Here is a 21,897-nt window from a genome sequence, read left to right as displayed (position 1 = left end):
ATCACATTAATTATAGACAAAAAAAAAATCTACTGTTGAAACTAAAACGAAATTAAAGTTGTAAAACAAACAAGATTCCGTTACTTAAAATGTATGTGATTGTTTTTCATAGGAGTTATAAAAAGTGAAATAGGTTAACCGGAACCAATTTAGTGCGCGATCTGCCGGAAATTCCCAAGAAGAAGAAGAACCGGTAACAGTGTCATACACTTCCCGCCTTCGGGCTCCAGTGGCCTGGTTTAATGCAGTTGTGCACGTGGTGGTAAGTAATCCGAGACATATGTTGTATAATTACTCACAAATGTGTCCTAACTGTGCTTTTATATCACATCACATCAATATTAATTCATTTGTGAGGAAATATACGTAGTTTGAGATTATTTTACACAGTTTTGTCAAAACACCGGTGGCCGCTAGCATAATAGCTAACAAGCTAGCATAATAGCTAACAAGCTAGCATCTTGGCTAATTTTAAATTCTTTAAAAAAAAAAAAGGTTTGAATCTGGATTTCTAAACATTCACACTTGGGGCTGACTACAATAGGTTAAACTGTGTATTTTTTAGGAGGCGTTGCGTTGTAAAGAACTCACTGAAAATGGGAAAAGCACTTGCCAATATCGATGAGGAATGGCCAATGATAATGATATCCTGATAATATACAATATGGAATAATTGTAAGTGTAACTTTGATGTCCAGTTTTGTGGGATGAACTTGCTTCTACAGCGAAAGTGATATATATTTTTTATGCATGTTCGGTTGCTAGTTTAGTGATATGACTTGAATCAAGCTCAATATAGATAGTCAGGCTTTTACCTTGGAGCAAACGTAGGAATGCTTTTGTTTATCTTGGACACATTTAGTCTGTGTAAACCATTGAATCCATTGCTCCACTTTGTTTATTCCTCGTGTCCGATTTACACAATCTAAATGTACTAATTAACAATTCCGAACATTTGGGCATTTCTGATATTTCTGCAATGCAACTGCTTCCTTTACACGGTAAAAACAAACAGTGTATTGTATTGCTTTTGCCTGTGACTCGCTTACAAACCGGGCAGATTGTTATAGTAGTCAAATTACATTTCTTTACATTTTGAAATCAAAATAATCCTCACAAATCAAATTCCAACAATCCAAAGTCCATTGCTTTTCAATAAGTGGAGAGCTTCCTTTCACCAACTTGACCGCTATTTGGACTTGTGACCTCATCTCGGAATTGTCAATATGTACTAGGTGTGTGACAAAAAAATTGATTCTCATAAGAATCGTGATTCTCATTTAGTACAGTTCAGAATCGATTTTAAATGTCCCAAAATCTATTTTATTTAAATTATTTTATACCGTCTTGCCTTTGTCTGTGTGTGCCTTTATTTGGAGCACTGTTCATGTTGTACCCGATTTGGCCACTTAGGGGTAGTGTGGTTCTACGCGGTTTGATACACTGTTAAGTTGTAGCCACATTAGAGAGTAGAAGGAAAAAGTCAAGATCAAGTTATTCCAATAAAAGTTTTTTTTTGCAGTGTGGAGCCGTTCTTTTAGTGACAAAAGTGCCGCGAGTAGCGTGCTAATTAGCATTAGCAAGGCAGACTGGAGTAGATCATTACAATTCCTCGCACATCTATAGATTGAAGCAAAAATCATTGTCAATCAAATCATTTTGAATCAAAAATCATTCTTAATCGAAAATCGATTCTGAACCGAATCGCAGGCCCAAAAATCGGAATCGAATCGTGAGACATTCAAAGATTCCCACCCCTAATATGTACGGTTTATTCTACTTGGCCTATGTTAGCATTCACTTTTAGCATTTTGGACCCCTATGCAGTCTTTCACGTTATGATAGAGTAGACTCTTTTCGTTGGCTGTTTAGCTTTTACTTTCATGTTTCAAGCAGTGGCGGGTTTTGCCCCACATTGGTACTTTAACAGTTTTGTCCCATTTGACGAAGAAAATTGTGATAATGCACAGTTTAAGCCCCAGGGTCCTTTACACTGACACACTCTTTATGACACCATCCAGGCTGCTGAGTTCAGGCACACATTTTTATAGATGGGCCCCCCACCCGGGACCACTGCTGTCTCTGATTTATATTTCCATAAAGCAATAGGAATATAATAGCTTTATGCTCCGCTTGCTTTAAGACAGACATGAGAAAGACTCACTGCTGCCACTGACAGGCCAATTGATAGAGTCAGGCTGTTCCATGACATTCATTTTAGTTGCCGTTAACCATTTTAAGATATTGGTTTAGCACGTAGTGGTTTTAAGGCGACGTTTTCATCGGCAGAATCAGCGCTAGGTTTATGTTTGCTCCGCACTTCACAATGCTGTTGTATTTCTAACACTAACAAGGTTTTTCGTCATCTGTGTTGTTTTACAGGGTGCGCCATCCTGATAAGGAGACAGCAGGATCACCTGAAATCCGCAGGCTGCATTTGAACAGAATCTGGTGGAGAAATGCAGCCTGGGCCACATATTGGACCTTTGTCTGGCTCGAAAGGTAACGAGCTCAGTGCTCATACATCTCACCAGAGGTTGAGCTAGGGATGAATTGTTTTGAAGGCCTTAATGTGACCGGCACATTACCGATCTTCATCTATCAATCATTAAACACAAGAAGAAATGCCATGAAACACTAATTGTTTGTGAAAGCAACCAGACAGCGGAAATCCCCAACACTGAGAATGCCCGAGCCACTGCCTACGTGATTGTCACATGGAACGTAACAGTAGCGAATATGGAAGACAAGATGAGTGAAGCACAAAAAAAAAATAATAATAGCAATCCAGCAACAAGCAGGTGTAATTAGATGAAAGGACCAATTGCATTTCTCTACTATCATCCAATCAATCCACTTGCATTGTGGCCAAGTGGTGCAGTGATCTACTAGACCCACCCAGCAGACAGGGCTGCAGCTAAAGGTCTTGAATGGGAGACGAGGACTAGGGCCCGACCAATATGGATTCTTTTTTAAACTGATGCTGTTCTGATATTTGGCCGAATAATCAAATTCATAATTTCTTTATTTGGTCCCTGAACACTTACATTTGGCTGTTTTTCAATACTTAATTATTTAGTATTTGTAATTGTAACTTTACAACAGAGGTGGAAGTAATGTTTCAATGCAATGTCTTCATATATATCCTATTTTGTAATGTCTCAAAGCTACTGAACGTAGAAAATTGAATTTCGAATCGCTACTGCCACCTGTGGCCTGAAAAGGAAACTGCATTTTCCCTTTGCGTACACAACACGCACATGACGTCACATCTGCAGACCGAGGACGAGAAATTCTAACCCGAATCCTGTCTGAAAAGTATTGGCCAGAAGCTTGTAGGAGTACCCATTGTGAACAGCTATGGTCTTAATCTACTAATTAAAAATGTTTCAGTCAAATAAAAAGGCTATTGTAAATGTATTTTTTGGGTAAATTATTACAAAGTACAGCTTTAAAAAAAAAAATATTACAAAAAAAGCGGTAATACATGCCAATGAAATTGGCTGGCCAATTAATTAATTAATTAATTGATTAAGACTGCATGTCATGATTTTTTATTCAAACAATTTTAGACAGAAATGTTAAAGATCGGTTAGCCTCGGCGAAGGTCTTTGTTTATAGTGACCAACCAGCATGACAGAGGGGATTGAGTTTGAATTAGGATATTCCACACTATTTAATTGACTGCTTTTTATATAGCACTTTCATCTACATCATATGGCACTGATATTGGATGGATGGATTTATTTGTTGTTTGATTAATGAGTAGAAACAAAAATGATCCCAAAATGTGGTTGCTAGAATTTGTTTTCAGTACACCAGTTGCTTTCCCTTCCCTTTATGCCTTTTTTATTTTCTATCTCAACCCTGCAGCAACCTCATTCATCACCCTGAAGACTCTTTTTTTTTTTTTTCTTACAGAAACTTGAAACCCATCTGGCTTCTGTTTCCTGGCATTAAATACTGTATAGTAGACTGTCCATTTTGTTTCTCTCTAAGAGGATTTGCACATTTTGAAAGATACAAAGCCACTCACCTCGTCTCTGCCTAGCATGAGACAAGAGAATATCTAATTGTCTAGTGGCAGATGTAACCCCCACCATTTTTGAGGATGAGTTGAGGGCGCACAAGGGTGTGGTCGCCCACAGGCAGATAAAGAAGATGTGGGATGAAAGGAGACGGTGATGACGGGGTGACAAATGGCTGGACGCAGGGAGAGGACACCTCGCGTGATAATAAAATATGGAGAGGGAAGTCAAAGGAGGCAAGAGTGCGTGAGAGGGAATGAGGTGTAAAGAGGTGAGGGGAGGGAGGGTTAAAGGATGAGCTCATTGCAGTCTCTGGGCTCATGACAGAGGTACCATGAACGATGGGGGTAGCAGTCGTGCGGGGAGGGGTGGACGCACAGCTGCGAATCGATAGCCAGCGTCTGAGTATCACACACACTACCGCAAACAGCCATGCTGCATACACACTAAAAAGCATCTCCCACTTTGGATTTGTGCCTGATTTCTTTCTTTTTGTGTGACTGGGCTGCACAAGAGGAAAGAAGCAGTGGGAAGAAGTGTGGGAAGCTGCCTCACCCTCTTCCTCTCCCTCTATTCTCTCTCTCTCTCTCTCTCACTCTCTCTCTCTCTCGCTCGCTCTCCCACACATCCACATCACATCCACACCCAAGGATAACCTCCGTGCCTCTGCTATCTTTCCCCCCTCTAACATCTTTCCGCTTTCTTCCCCCCAAAAAGCTACCTTTTTGTTGTATTTGAGGTGGAGAATGCACGCCTGAGCTTGTTCTTTTCCTCCCAACACTTTAGCGGATGCTGTACTTTTTTTTTGCTACCTGTGGAGGTTCCCTGCTTGTCTGGTTCTTCCCTACCCGGTTGTCACGTTGAGCGCAGCCCCGCAGAGAAGCAGCATGCTGGGATTGGACGCGTGCGAGTTTGGGGGTCAGGTGCTGGAGCTGCTCTGGCTAACTATGTGCTACAGAGGTGAGGCCATGGAAGAGAATGTGTGTGTGTGCGTGTGTGTGCGCATGTGTGGTCTCTTTTAACTAGTACGGTACAACTTCACTGATTCAACGAGATGTATGACGTGTTAAAGACAACTTCATAATTAGGTTTTATTTGCTCTTCACCATGCGCGTGTTTAAAGGGTGTGCATATATGCTCTTAGTGTGAGAGTGTGTGTGTGTGGGTGTGGGTGTGTGTGTGTGTGTGTGTGTGTGTGTGTGTGTGTGTGTGTGTGTGTTAGTGTGTGCGCACACGCGCCATATGTCTCAATCGTGGCGGGTGTGGACATTTTTATGTCCGACATGAAACGCTGCCAAGACAAGCCAAAGATAGCAAATCAATAGCTATTGATCACGTGTGTGTGTTGAGTGTGTTTGTCTCGCTGCATCATTGTGGTTCTGCCCATACAATTTTTTTTTGAGAAAACATTGAATTGTCTTCAAATGTATGCATGGGGAGTTGCTTTCTTACCTCCAAAGGGGAATTCTTTCACGTGCAAATAATTCTTTTTGTGTGCTTGCAAATGTGATGACACAGCGTATCCGCCACACAAATGATGTCACCAACTTCTGAAGCCGGTTTGTGTGGTGGGGTGGGGGTGGGGGGTGGGGGGTGGGGGGTGTTTGATGGCCTCTCTGCAGTAGTGCTGAACAGTGACAGATGGCGGAAGGTTCCGGGGTTTCCCCTCACACAGGTGTGTGTAGGGGACTTTGAGGTTTATGGCAGATGAAGACAAAGGCTCATAAGAAACAGGGAAGTGAATGACATTCTCAGGATAGAGAGAAAATAAGACGCTACAAAGAAAGCTCAGCCCTTCAGGAGAAGTGACACAATTTATATCATCTGTTGCTTTTTCTGTTTAGAATTTATTAATATTTTATGTAGCGTCCAATATAAATAAAATTGATTGGAAATGTCTAAAACTAATTTGCTCTGGTCAGACGCACTCTTTTGTATCAACTTTCAATGTAATAATTGCGATGTAATAATTTATTTAAGAGAATCTTAAAATGACCTCTAAAGTGTGCAGGCAGCCAGTGAAGGGAGGCCACAATGGGAGGTATGTGCTCCCTCTTACGAGCTCCAGTTCGGAGGTGAGCAGCAGCCTTTTGGACCAAATGGAGACGCTTCAGGGAGGGCTGGCTGACTCCAAAATAAAGTGCATTACAGATCTGGATTACTGTTGAGAAAGAAGAGGCTTTACCTTAGCCATCTGCCTAAAATAAAAATAAAAAGTTTAATTTAAAATTTAATAACTAATTAAAAGAGACAGTGTGTAAAATTTAGTGCCATCTAGTGGTGAACTAATAGAATGCATTGACCTTAGTTGGAAACGTGTGCATTTTGAACAGGCGAGAGAGGCCACACCTGGCAAGCCTACCTATTTGCAAAGTTCTTCTCTTTCGGGTATCCGTAGCAGAAAGATGGCGGCGAAACATGTCAGCCTCATGTAAGGCGCGGTGCAACTTATGTACCGGTAATATAATAATTAGTGATTATTCGTAGACCTACAATTATATAAAAAGAAATGTATGTTGATGAGGTTTTTATTTTATGCATATTATTTAAATTAATTGTGTGTGGGTTTTTTTATGAAAGCACATTGAAAATTTTAAAAATTCGACACATTGTGCCTTTAAAACCAAGTCTGTTGACTTTAGTTAATTTAATTATATTACTAAGATTTCATCCATCTTAATTTACTTGGGTTCAATTAACTTAATGTATCAAGGGTAGTCTATTAAAATTAACCCAGGTAAAATTCACACTTGCAGACCTACCTATATGCTTTTCGGAATAGGTGAGAAAACCAGAGAAAGCTGCACAGGTTTTTGTTTTACAAACACGAGATTATTTATCACCAATTAAGTGTTAGATTAGATAGCCAATATCCTTTACTTGAGTGATTTGGACTTCAGCGTCACTAGCACCTATAGCTTAAAAAGTCGTAGCAGCTGGTCGTCATATTGCCTGAGTGATGATAAGCGTCTTTGCATACTGATGTTTGCATTTAAAGCTCTATACCCATAAGGCTTTGTGCAGGCCGCATGGAGCCACTAAAGCCATTAGCTTGCAGTAAAAAGCTCCGACATGCTTTTGAAGACGGCACTTTTGAGACTGAAAGATTCATTTCATTCGGTGGTTATAACTAACATGATGCAGCAAGAAAAGGAAAAGGCCCCACCCTTCCCTGCCTCTCTCAATCATTTGACATGATAATAATGTCCTCCCACCCGCCATCATTTTTTGACCTAATTTTCTCTCCTATTCATTCTTTATCTTTCTTTCCCTTACTATCACCTACTGTTGGAGCCTCCATACTTATGAATCCCTCTTTCACACACTGTATGTGTTATGTGCCTAATTTCTGTAAAATCCAAACGCAACTGTTAGTTTTGAATGTTAAATGAATAAACAGACTCAGTTATGAGACCCCGAGGACTCATTGAGCATAAATTCAAATTTTTTAACGACACAGTCCCAAGGCGCGAGCTTTGTCTCATACAGGTCTTATGTATTGCTGCTAAAAAACTAATTTAAATACCAAGTGAGAACTAGCTGCATTTCCTCCCTGCTCGTAAACAGTATCGACAAGTGCGCCATAATAATAAAAGGCTATTGAACTGTGCTGGTGTGTTTCAGGTTTGTGTAATAAACAGGCTGGAGTTCTGTATGTGAGTCATGCCATGCGTGTGCGTTGTGTGTCACTGAGATTTGGGGTGTTGCTTAGAGTGCTGACGGGGCATCTGCAAGCTGGCATTCAGCAGATCGACGGTAGTCTTCTTGTCACGTTGTTTCAGTGAAGGCCACATGGCCGGCAAATGCACTTGCATAGACCGTATGAATGTAATCTCCTGTCGATCTGATTATTTTGGTTCGGCAAGATTTGCTTCCAATTGGTTTTACTTTCTCCTTTGTGTCTTTTGATGTGTTTGTGCATGCACAAACAGGCCATTATTATTATTATTATTATTTTTTTTTAGAACAGAGCCATAACGCTAGGCTTCAAAGGACTATAACAGGGGTGTCCAAACGTTTTCCTCGTACACACATACAGTAAAATCAAAGGATGCAAGGGCCACTTTGAATTTGTATTAATTCAATTTAACAAGCTCATTAAAATCAGTCAACCAAGCAGTTGCTTATTGTTTATATGTTAGTGTTTTTGGAAAAACTGGGGGCAGGTTGAGACCTTGTAACCCACCAGAAAATGTCAGCCCCTGCACTGAACAACAGCCAAATCCCAATATCTACATTCAGAACCAAACAAGGAGCAATCTGTCACAAGCTGACCATTTACTTCATGTGATATTGTCACAATTTGGACCTTAGACTGCACAGAAATTCAAGGAAACCATTTTGCTTGTAAAAAATGATCATTATTCACCACAGTGTTACTTGTTTCGTTTTAAAAAGTTAATTTGCATATTTAGAAAAGCTCTACAGTATTTAAAGCAAGTTTATTAGTAGCATATGTCATTTTTTGTATTTGCCACGGGCCGCTTAAAAGTGGACGACGGGCCACAAATGGCCCCCGGGCCATAGTTTGGGTACAAAAGGTCTACTTAGTAGAGAAAAAAATATGACATACAAACACAAATTGGAAAGTCATTTTTTTGCTGAAAAAATATCGATTTCTCGTCTTGCTGTCATCTACTAATAAAGAGATCTTAACTCATTCACTGCCATTGACGGTTATAGACGTCAAAAAATCATTTGAACTATTTCTATTAGTTTAACATTTTTTCCCACTTTTGTTAAGAGTATGAAAACCTTGACAAAAATGTTCTATTGTACATTTACAACAGATATAAAATTGGTGATTAACACGTGAGGTGTTTTTTTTTTTTAGTTGATCAGGGGCAGACAAAACAAGTTTGACTTCTTTCTGTCCCCTTTTATTCTATTGCTTTACTTGAATTTGAATATTTGTTTCTTCAAAAAAAGATGATTAAAAATACAAAAATTTAAATAAATAAAAAATAAAGAAGAAAAGATTATTAAGAATTAGGAGCGTCAGGGGATTACATTTTTTCCGTAATTAATCGCATGATTTACGATAACGATTAACTCACGATTAATAAAAAAAATTATATTTGTTCTAAATGTACACTATTTTTTTTTCTAGGTTTTCATACTCTTGTTAACGAAAGTGGAATTTTTTTTTTTCAATCTAAATCTTCTGAAAAATATGCCTAAAGAGTCAAACAAAACCTGCTGTTTGTGATGTCAAACTTGTGAGACTTCACCAAAAAGGCATGTGTGTGTATGTGTGTGTGTTCTTTTTTAATGCTTCTCTTGGGCTATTGTTTCATGCCTCCACTAAAGGGTACCAGTGATGGCCAAGAGCATCTTAATCATAACCATCAAACCTTAAATATTATTTTCCACATACGAAAGGCTTGGGCTGTTCAGTGCAATATGAACAATGCAATTAATCAAGTTACATTCCTAAATTTTACCAAGCAGATACCATGCGGTCTCACTACACAACTAGTTGACCGTATCACATTATCATTGTATACTACAGTGGTTAACTTATCTTAACGCAATTAGTTGACATTTTTATTAAAATATTGTATGCATTCTTAATCAATTTACATGATGGTGACAGCTTTAACGTAGAAAAAAGTTTATTTGACATTATTTCCTATGATTTGTTTTTAAATTTGAACAACTTGGAAATCGGCGAGTGTCACCAAATGGGTCATGTTCCACTTTGGAGGCTCCAACACATGTTCATTAGATCATGCGCTTATTATTTGGACCAGCAGTAAAAAAATAAAAAGCATATTTAAACACACTGTTTATCACAAGAAGGATACTTTTAATGTGTATTGTTGCAAATAGTGTTCCATGGTTCTGCTTTCTTATGTGAGCATCATCTCTCACTCTCCTCCGCCTCAAGCCATCTGTTGCCTGCCAAACTGTGTGTTGATTTTACACAGCATGTTGATTTAACTAGAAAAGCCAGCAGCAACACTCGGTCTCTTAATTTGTCATGCAACCAAGCAGGCCTTTTTTTCTTTTTTTGGGGGGGCTAACAAGACTTGATTTGGCAAGAACAGTTGCTGCACTTCGGAGCAGTCATTTCAGTACACGTGGGCACAAGTGATGACAGTGAAGATGGCTAATTCCACTTCTGTAGTTATTTGTTTTCGGCACTTAGAATGTACCCAAAGGCAACATCATCACTTAAATTATTCATTTAACTGTTTTAGCTGTGTGTTTTAAAGTGTATCTTTTGTTGTAAAAATGCTGTACCCTCCTTTCTACAGTTAACCATATGCTGATTTCACAGCTTCACTCACTGGACATTTTATTAGGTACATAATCCAAGAGCTGTATCCAAAATCGGTACAACGATATGAATATTACATTTTTAAACAGATTTTTTCATGTGTGACAATTTTGTATTTGTAGGCATACCAATGATCATTAGAGTATAGTTTAAGAAATCCATGTTAAAACACATCAGACAGGATTTCTGTAAAGGCCTGCTTTTTAAAAAATAAATGAGATGCGGTTGTGTGCCAGGTCAGCAGCCTGGAGACCAAAGAGGATAACATTGTGAGAGTGGTACGTTTACTGTGCGGAAGGGGTGAGTGTGAATGCTCAGGTGTTTGATATGTAAATGACGGCGAACAAATAATTGATCAGGTAATGTTACATTCATACCTAATTAACAGCAATGCATGTATACAATATTTCATAATGGAATTGGCTTGCATTGTTTATTAAGTTAGTTTTAGTTGAGTGGCATTTAAACCCATTGTCCCTTGTAAGGTGTGTTCCCCCCTTGGAGTCTGCTGGATTTTATAAAATAAAACAAAAAACGAATCCTTTGAAATGAGTGACAGTTTATGTCGAAAATAGAAAGCAGACAACATTGAAGTTTTATTATAGCTGTTCACCTGAAATGAACCTCATGAATTTCAAATCAGCATGTAGCTTTTGATAGAAATCAGGAATTCCGTCAGTATCCAGATACTCTGACCAAGAAATGTCAATCATCTTGGCTCTTTACGGCTCATCCATTTGACTGACAGGTGATCTGCCCCACCCCTAACCCCCCCTAGCGACCCTGCTCATGACACGGGGTGTAGATATAGATGATGGCTGCCTGGATGGATGGATGTTTTATTGCGTCAAATGAAAATTAATGTCGTCAAGAGCGTACCTTCAGTCACATCCGAAGAGAAGCAAAGCGATGATGTCACCGTGGAGGGAGTTGATAGGGTTGCCATGGTGACGGACAAAGGCAAGCGTGTTTGGCTGAGAATGGGTGTGGTGCTGCTGTAAGCAAGCAGTGCAGGGCTTCGCGTGCGTGCGTGTGTGTGAGAGAGAGAGAGAGAGAACACATTAAGCTAATATATTGACTGAATCTATAACACACAGTGATTAGGTGCATTCCTTCACACTTTATTGTTTGTGTGCATGTTTGTGTACTTCCTGTCATCCAATTACCTCTACATACTGATCTGATGTGCGATGACAGTCTCATTACAACTCAGATACCAGAGTAAACAGCAGCTTGTCTCAGTCCTGTGGTGCACACACACACTATGAAATGTGTGAACTGATGTCATGTTTTATTTCCTCAAACGATCATACAAAGAGATTCAATTGTCTCACTGTGGAATGGATCACACGACAATATGTTTGCAATGTTTTGCCAGCACTAATGATGGCATCGCGATACAGCCATGGCTCAATAATTGAAATAGGAGAAGAAAGCGTTCATTAGGGATACGTAAAAATGGAAGATATTGAAAACTACATTATTATTATTATTATTATTATTATTATATCTCTAGAAAGCTTATGATCACTTTATCAATGCAATTACTTTATGGTTTATTTCATAGCTCAATAGCTAATTTAGCAGAATTTGACACTGTTCAGCATAGTTTAACCTTGATTGTTGAAAACAATACTTTCATTTTTCATAGATGTCTGCTCTTAAAAAAAAATTTTTTTTTAATGCAAGACAATCAGCTTTCATTTTGACGGTATGGCGATTCTTAGCTTTAATAAAATAAGATGATATAAATAGTGCCACAAATCATATAATCAGCTGAGCTAATTATTAAAACGTGACATAATAAAACTACAAATGCTATAGTCACATATTTACATTATCCATTATATCATATTATATAATGAATACAATGGTCAAAGCAGGTTAAAAACAAGTACACCAAATTTTTAAACGATGATATCAGGACGAATAAAGTGAGTTCTATTGTTGGTAATAGAGCATTCCATTTGTTTGCGGCAGTAAATTTGAAAAGAACATCAACAGTAGTGTAGAGTAGACTTGGAGAAGGAAGAGGTTAATAAAACTGCTGAAATGGAGAGGGTGAGGTCTTGCCAATAAGGGTTTTAAAGATAAACATGATCCAGTGAACTTTATTTGGATTTTTCTCCAACATCATGCATTGACATTTGTCATCATTCCTTCTTCACGAAAGGTTTCCTGATGGACAAGAGGGATTTGCCTATAGAGGAGGAAGAAGATGACAGGAACCTCAACTACAATCCGCCAGCTCGGAAAACTTTGCGGGAGATTCAGGATCTGGACAAGGACGACGAGAGTCTGGTGAAATACAAGCAGACGCTGCTGGGGGCCCGACCCAAGATGGCAGGTGTGTGTGTGTGTGTGTGTGTGTATGTGTGTGTACTGTATACATAGGTTGTTACGTGAGGAAAGCAGGATTCATGCCAGTGGTCATGTGACTGCAGCTCTAATTGAATCATTGTAACAACTCCCGTGCGTAGATGCAGATGAAGTCATCAAGTTCTGATTTCGCACACACACTAACACACACTAACACAAACCTCCTTGCTCAGCAGCATCTCATATCGCACAGGCAGGCTGATAACTGATATCAGAAGAACAACACAGACTGGAACTTAACCCAACACAATGCACAGTACATGTTGGATTGATTTAATTATGGTGTCACTTTTATTTACATTACCCTTAACTCATTCACTGCCATTGACGGCTATAGACGTCAAAAATTAATTTGAACTATATTTGTTTCCACTTTTGTTAACAAGATTATGAAAACCTATAAAAAAAATGTTTTGTGCATTTATAACAGATATAAAATTTGTGATTAATCAATTAACTAGAATTGAAAAAAATGAATGGTCTGACGGCCCTAATTTTTTTATAATATTTTCTTTCTTTCTTTTTAATTAGGGGCATTAGGCGATTAGAATATTTAATTGTAATTAATCACATGACTTCACTAGTTAACTCAAGATTAATCACAAATTTGATATCTGTTGTAAATGTACAATACATTTTTTTCTAGGTTTTCATACTCATGTTGACAAAAGTTGAAAAAAAAAGTGAAACTAATTAATTTTTGACGTCTATAGCCGTCAATGGCAGTGAATGAGTTAAATAAAAGGAAGAAAAATGGTTTCATAAATGTGATGTTCTGCAGACTTCTCAGGCCCAAACGTCCAGGTGACCAAACTGACCCTGTTATTTGACGAGCCATCTGGACCAGCCACCATCAACCTAACAGGTACACACGCCACCAAGTGCTACACTGTGCTGCCAACATAAATGCACAAATCGCTGGGCTGCCCTGGAGCAAGGCATCTCACTAAGTTGTGCTGCATTCACCAGCAGAATGTCTGCATTGGGTGTGTCCGAAGAGAGAGACAGGCAGAGCGAGTGAGAGAGCTAAATGTTTGCTTAGTGGGCATTATTGACATTTTCCCCTCGGCGCGAGCGGAGGCAACAGCTAGGGAGGTTGTGTGAGGTGTGTGTTGGCCTCCATTCATGCATGTATTCATGTACTGTACAAGTTTGATAGATTTGCTTGCAACAGGACTTTCATATTCACACATTTGCTTTAGGTTTGATTTGCAAAGCAATTACGACTTTGTATGGAACAATTTCCTGTCATGCAAATGGGCCGAGCACAACATAAAGTGCAGCTTGTCATGTGTAATGTAACGTTTGCTGACTTGCACAATCGGGAAATGATTGCGCTGCTCTTCTAGGATGGGAACGATACAGAGCTGCTGCTCTCTGTACGAGATGATGCAAACAAACAGGGCGGCCGCGGAATATATTTGGAACCGTTACTCAAAATAATGCACTTTGTAACTTTTTTCTATGTGTGGTGGAAAAATTGATGGAGAGTAAGAAATAGAATATACAGTACAGTGGTGCCTTGAGATGTGAGCAGGGTTGTTATAGTTTGGAAAGTTTTCATTTTAGTTCGTTTTTATTTCGTTTTGAGTTTTGTTTTTTAAATGTTGTTAGTTTTAATTAGTTTTTAAGGTGATTCTGTTAGTGTTTATTAGTTTTAGTTATTTCATAAATGCTTAGTTTTAGTTTAGTTTAATTAGTCTCAGTATTAGTTTTAGTTTTTGAAAAAAAAAAGTGTATTTTGCGCAATATTTAAAAAACACCATGGGAGCAACGTCATCCGAAGGTGCTTTTCTATTGGCTGCTGCTAGATGATGTCACTTTTGTCCTTATTCCGGTTAATATCCAAATAAATCGACTTAAAATCACATTTAAAATCATCCCCAAAGACTCATGCATTTAATTAATTACCAAAGACTAAAACAAAGGACATTTTTACTATTATTATATTTAGTTTTAGTTAGTTTTGTAAGTTTTTCGTTGTTTAAAAAGCATTTTTAAAGCATTTTTATTTTATTTCGTTAACAAAATTGTTTTGGGGATTTTAGTTTTAGTTTTCTCATTAGTTTTAGTTAACTAAAATAATCTTGGATGTGAGTGGCCTCAGCTGTCACCTGGCTATTTTTTATTTTACTTCTTGCTTTAACTTGCGAGCAAAAAACAAATTAAACTCGTTGGCCTAGTATATGACTAACATGCGCTAACATGCGCAAACGCAGTAGTAATAATTACAGTAAATATTTGTCTAACAACACTGTTAGGTTGTAAATATAAAACAAATGAAAAACAGTAAGTATGGTGGTAAGTGAGTATAACTGACGTTTTCTTAGGCTGCTATGCAAATTTTGTACCAGATTAACCTTGAAATGTCTTAAATTGGACGTCTGTACCGCTGCTTCTTCATTTACAAACAAATACATGCATGCGTTATGTGCACGACAAAGCAAGCTTAAATGCTTACATAGGTGAGAAGATTCAGGGTGAAATCTTCAGTAGAAACACTAAGTGTTTCAAATATGAGGTGCACATGAGCAGTCTGCATGTGTGTATGTGTAATGTGTATGTTATGAGCAATATGTCTGAGGAGATCAGCTAGACAGCGTGACCTATTTTCTCGCTATCTTCTCTCTCCTGTGTGCCTCACCAGACGAGAAAAATGTATGGGGGGGCGAGGGGGGGAGAAGGGGGAGAGTAAACGTGCCACAATCCTTGGGAATGTGAACAATTGAAGCTGAGATTCAGGAGCTTTAACATGAAATGGTAGAAGAATAATGTATGTATGCTGTGACTTAAATGTCTGAATGGGTCACATGGACATCTATTTTTAATATGTAACCTCTAACCTGCAATACCCAATTTAATCCCTCATGTGTGTGTGCGTGCGTGTGCCTGTGTATGTGTGTGTGTTATCAACACATCCCCGCTGTTTTTATTAGCCTCATTCCGCTATCGTACTTCCTGCTTCACTGTCCATTAGGAAGCACTCAGGACCAATGCTCCGATTTAAATTGAGATATAAAAGGATTAAGCAGTGAATCCATTTCTGGTTGCTTTTAAAACTTCCTCTCCTTCAGCATGAAGCCATTGAAGCCCACAGTGAAACAAAGTTAACCTCGCTTTTACACACAAGAAAAGAGAGCTCTGTTGTAGTAAATAACAAATATCATATACTGTACATCAGGATAGCATGTGCAGCGTTCCCTCGCTATAGCACAGTTTGGATATTGCTTTGCAGTTTTCTCGTTATTTTTCTTCCTTCTAAGTCCAACTGGTCAAAAGTTTGATTGTTTCACGGGAAACCGTTTTACAAATTAGACCTCGTTGCACACCCATGTTGCCTAGCTAGCAAAAAACGTCAGCTTTCGACAAGCAACATAAAAGTAATAGAAATCCGGTATGATGACGATAATGATGATGATAATAATAACAATAATAATAATAATAATGTGTTGATATTGAGTGTTTAAAGTAGAGTTGGGCTACTCAGAGAGATTGGGTGGATCAAACCATTTTTGGGGCAAAAGGGGGTAGTGCTGAATTTTTGTTGAAAAATATAACATTTCCTCCAAGTATTGTATGGTTTCCACATTTCTTCTCTCGATTGTAAAAAAAAAAGGACATACAGTACAATCCAAAAATGTGGACACACCTTCTCATGCAATGCATTACAAATGTGGAGTTATGAACTCCAAAAAAAAGGTGAAATAATTGAAAACATGTTTTATATTCTACTTTATTCAAAATAGTCACTCTTTGCTCTGATTTTTATTTTTTTTTGCACCTGAAATGGTTTTCCAACAGTATTGAAGGAGTTCCCAGAGGTGAGAATGCCAAGAGTGTGCAAAGCAGTCGTCAGAGCAAAATCTGGCTATGTTGAAGAAACTAGAATATAAAATTTGTTTTCAGTTATTTGACCTTTTTTTTGTTAAGTACATAACTCCATATGTTCATTCTTAGTTTTGATGATTTTGGTGAGAATCTATAATGTAAATAGTCATGAAAATAACGAAAAAACATTGCATGAAAAGGTGTATCCAAACTTGGCCTGTACTGCACATAATAAAATTTTACATTTCTTAAATTTGGAAGGTGTTTGGATTTATTTGTGGTGCTTGAGCAACCCTGAAAACGAGCTAGAAAAATGAACTAGACACCTCTTCTAGTACATGCTCTGTATTTTTATGTTGTTTTTGTTTTTTGGGCCAATCAGATTTCAGCATCAAGCTGCTGCCGTGCCAATATAATCCTCCCGTGACCTTCAGAATCAGTAGTGCTGGCCCATGTAAAGTAGACCATATATGTAATGAGGTTATTTGTTTGCCAGCAAGCTATGAAGCCTTGGTGCCAAATGCACACTGACAAATTTGAGTTATTTTCAAATGTTTAATATTTACACTTCCATTTTCCCTTTTCATGTCTGACTTTCTTACTTACCTTCTTTGCTAATATAATACAACCTTTGTTTTGTGTCGTATTTCATTTCAGGGCTATGCTATAATGTACCTAGAAAGTGTTGACATCTCCTGGCAGCCTCGACAAATTTACATGAAATTTGAGTTTAAAAACAAACAATTTATACTGAATGAAATGCTACAGTATCTAGCCCTTATCTACAATAATGATTGTGTAGCCCATGTGAAAGGATTTATTAGGCCCTTCATTCAGCAGCAGTGTGATCACAGCACAGTGAGTCACCAGCATGTGGTCACCACTATGCAGTCACACATCTCGACAGCTGAGGTCATGTGTTTGTCCAGGAGACGTTATCATCGCGAAGGAGAAGACGTTCGCCTTAAAAGAAGGAGTCAAATACAGGCTGAAAATACATTTCAAGGTAAGAGGAAAGTGACGCTTGTGAGCCAGCTCGGCGTTCGTATTTGATGTAACGCTAAGTGTTCCTAATGCTGTGGCCTTTAACACAAGCACCTTGCTGCACAACTGTGACGTCGGCTGCTGGACCTCGCTGTCTTGCAGCAGATTCACATGATTTGTGTGCATTGTTATTTGCTCAGATGAGAAGATTATGTTCTCACCGGATTGACAGGATTTCTCACAAACAGAGGCTTCATTTCATCCCATTTTTGTGGAGCACATGCCAGCGAAAAAGCAATACAACAACTTTATGTGATGGAGGAAAAAAACAATCTTCTTGAGCTCGATGCCTATAATATCATTTTAAAACATTCAGATGAACTGCAGCAGCCGCCCCAATTTATTCTCAAAGGCGTCTTTATTGTAGAAGTGTCTGAAGTGACTTCTCTGGTCTGGATAGATTCGAGTGTTTGTTTTTTCGGAGTCGTTATTGCACATATTTAGCACTTTTGTATACATCTTTTTTATGCTCCATATTTTGCCAAAAGACATCCAGTTTGATCAGGGATGGGTTCATTTCAACAAGATTCTTAAAAGCACAATAGAAAACCCTCAGTATAATCAGAAGCCCAAAAATATAAATGAGTCTAATTCACCCATTGCTCAGTGAACTCGAAAGCAATTTCCAGAATTTTGATGATGATTACACAAATTCTTCATCTCAGATTCTTGAGAGCGTAGAAGGAAAGTTACAAAAAAAACGTGTGTGTGTGTGTGTTTGCAGGTGAACAAAGAAATTGTCGCTGGTTTGAAGTACCATCATGTGAGTTTCAGAAAAGGAGTCAAACGTAAGTTCACATCAGTCGTCATTTATGCCCATAGGTTGCCAAATGAAACAAACATTAATAAAATAAACATTTAAAGAAATAATAATGTTGTGGCTGCACAGTATATATTGACATATATATATATATATATATATATATATATATATATATATATATATATATATATAACTGTCTTACTAGTGACATTTTTTCCACTACTGTATGAAATTTTTGCACACTAGTAGAATGACCAGCATGCACTTGTAGACCAACTACATGTAACCATGCAGTGAGGTAAAAAAATTTGCACTAGTTAACATCTGCACACTACTAGTACTACTTGTGAAGCATTAGATGAACTGGTAGAATTTCAAAACGTCACTCGTGTGCATTTTTTGCCTCTCTAGTAACATGTAGTTGTTCTACTAGTGCGCAGAAATGGCAGAACAGTGAAAACATATACGCGGCAGATAGCCACCTGTGCACGTTTCCAGTAATTGTCTTCAAGCATGTACATTATAATTTATTTCAAAACATATATATATATATATATATATATGTGATTAGTGAATGTCCTCCGATCGAAGGATCCACATTTGTTCCGTAAGCCATTGTTCTAATTGTCCACCTTTTGTGCCTGCAGTGGACAAGGTGTCCTACATGATGGGTAGTTTCTGTCCTTGTGAGAACGAGCACGAGTTTGTGTTCCCCGCTGACGAGACGCCTCAAGGCTTGGTGTCGCGCGGCCTCTACCAAATCAAGTCCCACTTCACCGACGACGACAAGAACACCTACTCGGACTGGGACTGGAACCTGGACATCAAGAAGGACTTGGATGAGTAGAGGTGCTCTTCTTCTTCTCCATTTTCTCGCTCTTCCACTCGCCTCCCTTTCTTGAAGACAGTCTCGTCTCTTCTTGTCCCCCCAAAGAGCGTCTTTGTGACGACAGGATGCTTCTCTTCTTCTATATTGCGCATCTATGTACGCAACTCTCCCAAAACACAAAGGGACATTCAGAGAAGTGTAGCCCCTCTCGTCTCCCTTTGTCCTGCTTTAAAAGCATTGTGAAATATCCATATCGTATCGGCTTAGGGAAGGAATTCTCCTCGTCCCATCATATGACGTCACTTAGCAACAGCGGTTGTTATGAAACTGCAAGCAGAAAGAGAAAATCTGCGAAAAATGAAATGATGCTATTGTTGCGTTTGTTTTCAGTGGCCTGTATGGTCTGTTTATTATGTCATAAATTTCATAAATCGTTATATCCAGGTGTGGTGGACTGGAGTGCAGCACAAAACAACAACAAAACACAACACAAACATTTAATAGCAACCTAGAGAGAAGAAACAAAAAACTGAGAGACGTGCACAATAACCTCTATCTTAGCATTGTGTTGAGAGGCTAGTTTTATAGTTAATTGCCATAATTACAGGTCATTATTCTTCTGAAACATATTTCATATAGATAAGTACAAAAACTCAACTTGCACATGACATATTATGAGAACCACTTAATAGTGATCGATACAAAAGATGAACATTTCGCGAAGAGCTAACCTCATAATGTACACTTTTTCTTTCAATGTGTTTTGCTTCCAAAGCAGCAGTTCGTTCGGGCCTTTGTGAAGCTTTTGGGGCCGTGGAAAGACTTAAACGGAACAGTTGGACTGTGTATATTGTAGAACGAAATGCATGTTTAGGATTTGATGCCTATCACACACTCACATTAGCTAGCGATTAGACAGCAAATGTATAGCAAGGGCACAAGATGTGAATATGTTTGCTGTGAATGAACACTGGCCACCATGTTAGGTACACTGGCATCATCAAATCATATCCAATGCAAGAGCTGTATCCAAAAGTCAGCAACAACAAAAAAAGAAGTTCCTTTCACATAGCGGTATGAATTTAATATATTATGGTTGAAGTTCCAGTGATAGAACTGCATTACGTCATAATGAGAGGCTATACCATCTGATTTGATTCTGACAGTGTGCCAAACGTTGCTATGGAGACAATTTTTAGTGATGTACTGTATATAGAAGACATACATTCAAGTGTGATTTATTCATCCCCAGTAGAAATACGGACTCGTGTGTTAGACAGGATATTGTCATTATTGATGAACATAATGAAAAACAAATTCATTCAACTTGTTGTAATTTGAAGAATAATTGTAAACGTTGGCTTGTTTGGTGTTGCATGGTTTACTAAGAGAGTATCTCTTTGTTTTTATACAACTTAACTGTAAACATGTGGTTTAAAAAATAAAAAAAACACTGTGGCATATCCAGATGTTGAAGGTTGACTACAGGTATGGTGCAATATTCAAATGGATCTTCTTTAAAGCAGGGCAAGCTGAACAGCAGCAGTCATTTGAAATGTGTACCGATTACTGAAATGTTCAATATTGGTGTCAAATCTTGTATGCTGTATCTTTTAATAAAGGCAATTGAAAAGAACCAACGAAAAGCCTAAAGGAATGACTCAAGGTCCTAGACAATATCAAAAGATGTAGCTTACTATGGATAACACACACCGGTACTGATGGACAAATGAAGCTTCATGAAGCACTTTTTTCACTATTCTACATGGCACTCTTGATTTTTAAAGATGCAGTGGAAATGTAATCAATTTCCTTTTGTACTCAACTTTATCTTTAAACCAAAAGCATCATCTAGAGGAGTAAAAAAAATATTACAAGTGCTTCATGAAGCTTCATGAAGCTTCATTTTCCCAGCGCTGCATACTCGTAATGAACAAATGTCATAGAAATACAAAAGGACAACTTCTTTGATGGTTACAGCCACTTTCTAGCACAATACAAATAATTTTACAAACCTAGATAACAGAGAATAAATACCAGACATACATAACACACATTGCTAAAAAAAAATGCAGTACTGTGTGCTTCGTATTATTTGCGTTGTGTTCTAAAACTGCACGCTTTTGAGTGTCCTTGCCATATAAGCATCCTTGAAGACTTACTTACTGTAATAGTAACGTACAAAAGATCGTCCTTGAAATCTTACTCTTCAGAGAGCCAGTCCTCTTTTTCAGGAGACGTGAGCGCAGTGGTGTTGTTGCTGCGGATGGCCTGCTCCAGCAGGGCGCGGTGGGCTACGGCAGGCAGATAGAGGAAAACGTAGAGCAAGGCGAGCAGCAGCAGAGCCAGCAGCAGCAGGAGGCCCCAGTCTGAAGTCATGATAGGCTCCTCACAGCGAGCCTGCAGGAAGGATTTGTTATGCATGCTCGAAGAAAACAACGGCAACCAAAGGCGTAAAAGTTTTAGGGCGTTGTCTTTGTTATGTCACAGAAACTCCTGTAAACAAGTCTTGGGTCGGTCATGACAACATGGACCCAAAAAAAGAACAACTTTTTTTCCTGACTCCACTTGAGCTGCAAAGACAAAGGATTTCAATTCCAACACAAAGAAAGTCCGAGTGAGCCACATGGAAGTCAGTGAAATCCAGGAAAACCAGCAGAAAAAGAGAAAAAAGTTCTTGTCATTGTCTCTCCACAATTACGCAGGAATCTGTGGGGAAATATTCAAACGTATTTGACAAAAT

The 21,897-nt window shown here is 38.4% G+C and overlaps 1 protein-coding gene across 2 annotated transcripts; it reads left to right on the top strand.

Moving 5' to 3' along the window:
• The first annotated feature begins 173 nt into the window (after positions 1-173).
• On the top strand, positions 174-20,790 carry LOC147182521 (rho GDP-dissociation inhibitor 2-like). 2 transcript variants are annotated; one of them, XM_086057909.1, is made up of 8 exons: positions 174-262; positions 2,383-2,502; positions 4,815-4,988; positions 12,485-12,658; positions 13,472-13,555; positions 17,448-17,524; positions 18,287-18,350; positions 18,973-20,790. In XM_086057909.1, the coding sequence occupies exons 2-8, from the start codon at positions 2,460-2,462 to the stop codon at positions 19,170-19,172; spliced, it is 816 nt and encodes a 271-aa protein (XP_085914035.1). In that variant the 5' UTR covers positions 174-262; positions 2,383-2,459; the 3' UTR covers positions 19,173-20,790. The 2 variants fall into 2 exon arrangements, with proteins under 2 accessions (XP_085914035.1, XP_085914122.1); XM_086057996.1 differs by lacking the exon at positions 4,815-4,988.
• The last annotated feature ends 1,107 nt before the right edge of the window (positions 20,791-21,897 follow it).

Source organism: Leptonotus elevatus, chromosome 1 (genome assembly GCF_054856555.1).
Source record: "Leptonotus elevatus isolate MCC_2025b chromosome 1, RoL_Lele_1.0, whole genome shotgun sequence".
Classification (NCBI taxonomy): Eukaryota; Metazoa; Chordata; class Actinopteri; order Syngnathiformes; family Syngnathidae; genus Leptonotus; species Leptonotus elevatus.
Note: the sequence above shows the minus strand (reverse complement) of the source record. Positions and strands in the feature narration are given on the sequence as shown.

Coding starts and splice junctions, on each gene's coding strand:
- LOC147182521 (XM_086057909.1), top strand. CDS start 2,460: ATGCAGCCTGGGCCACATATTGGACCTTTGTCTGGCTCGAAAG. Junction 2,503..4,814: donor ACCTTTGTCTGGCTCGAAAG/GTAACGAGCTCA, acceptor CCAACACTTTAG/CGGATGCTGTACTTTTTTTT. Junction 4,989..12,484: donor GCTAACTATGTGCTACAGAG/GTGAGGCCATGG, acceptor TCTTCACGAAAG/GTTTCCTGATGGACAAGAGG.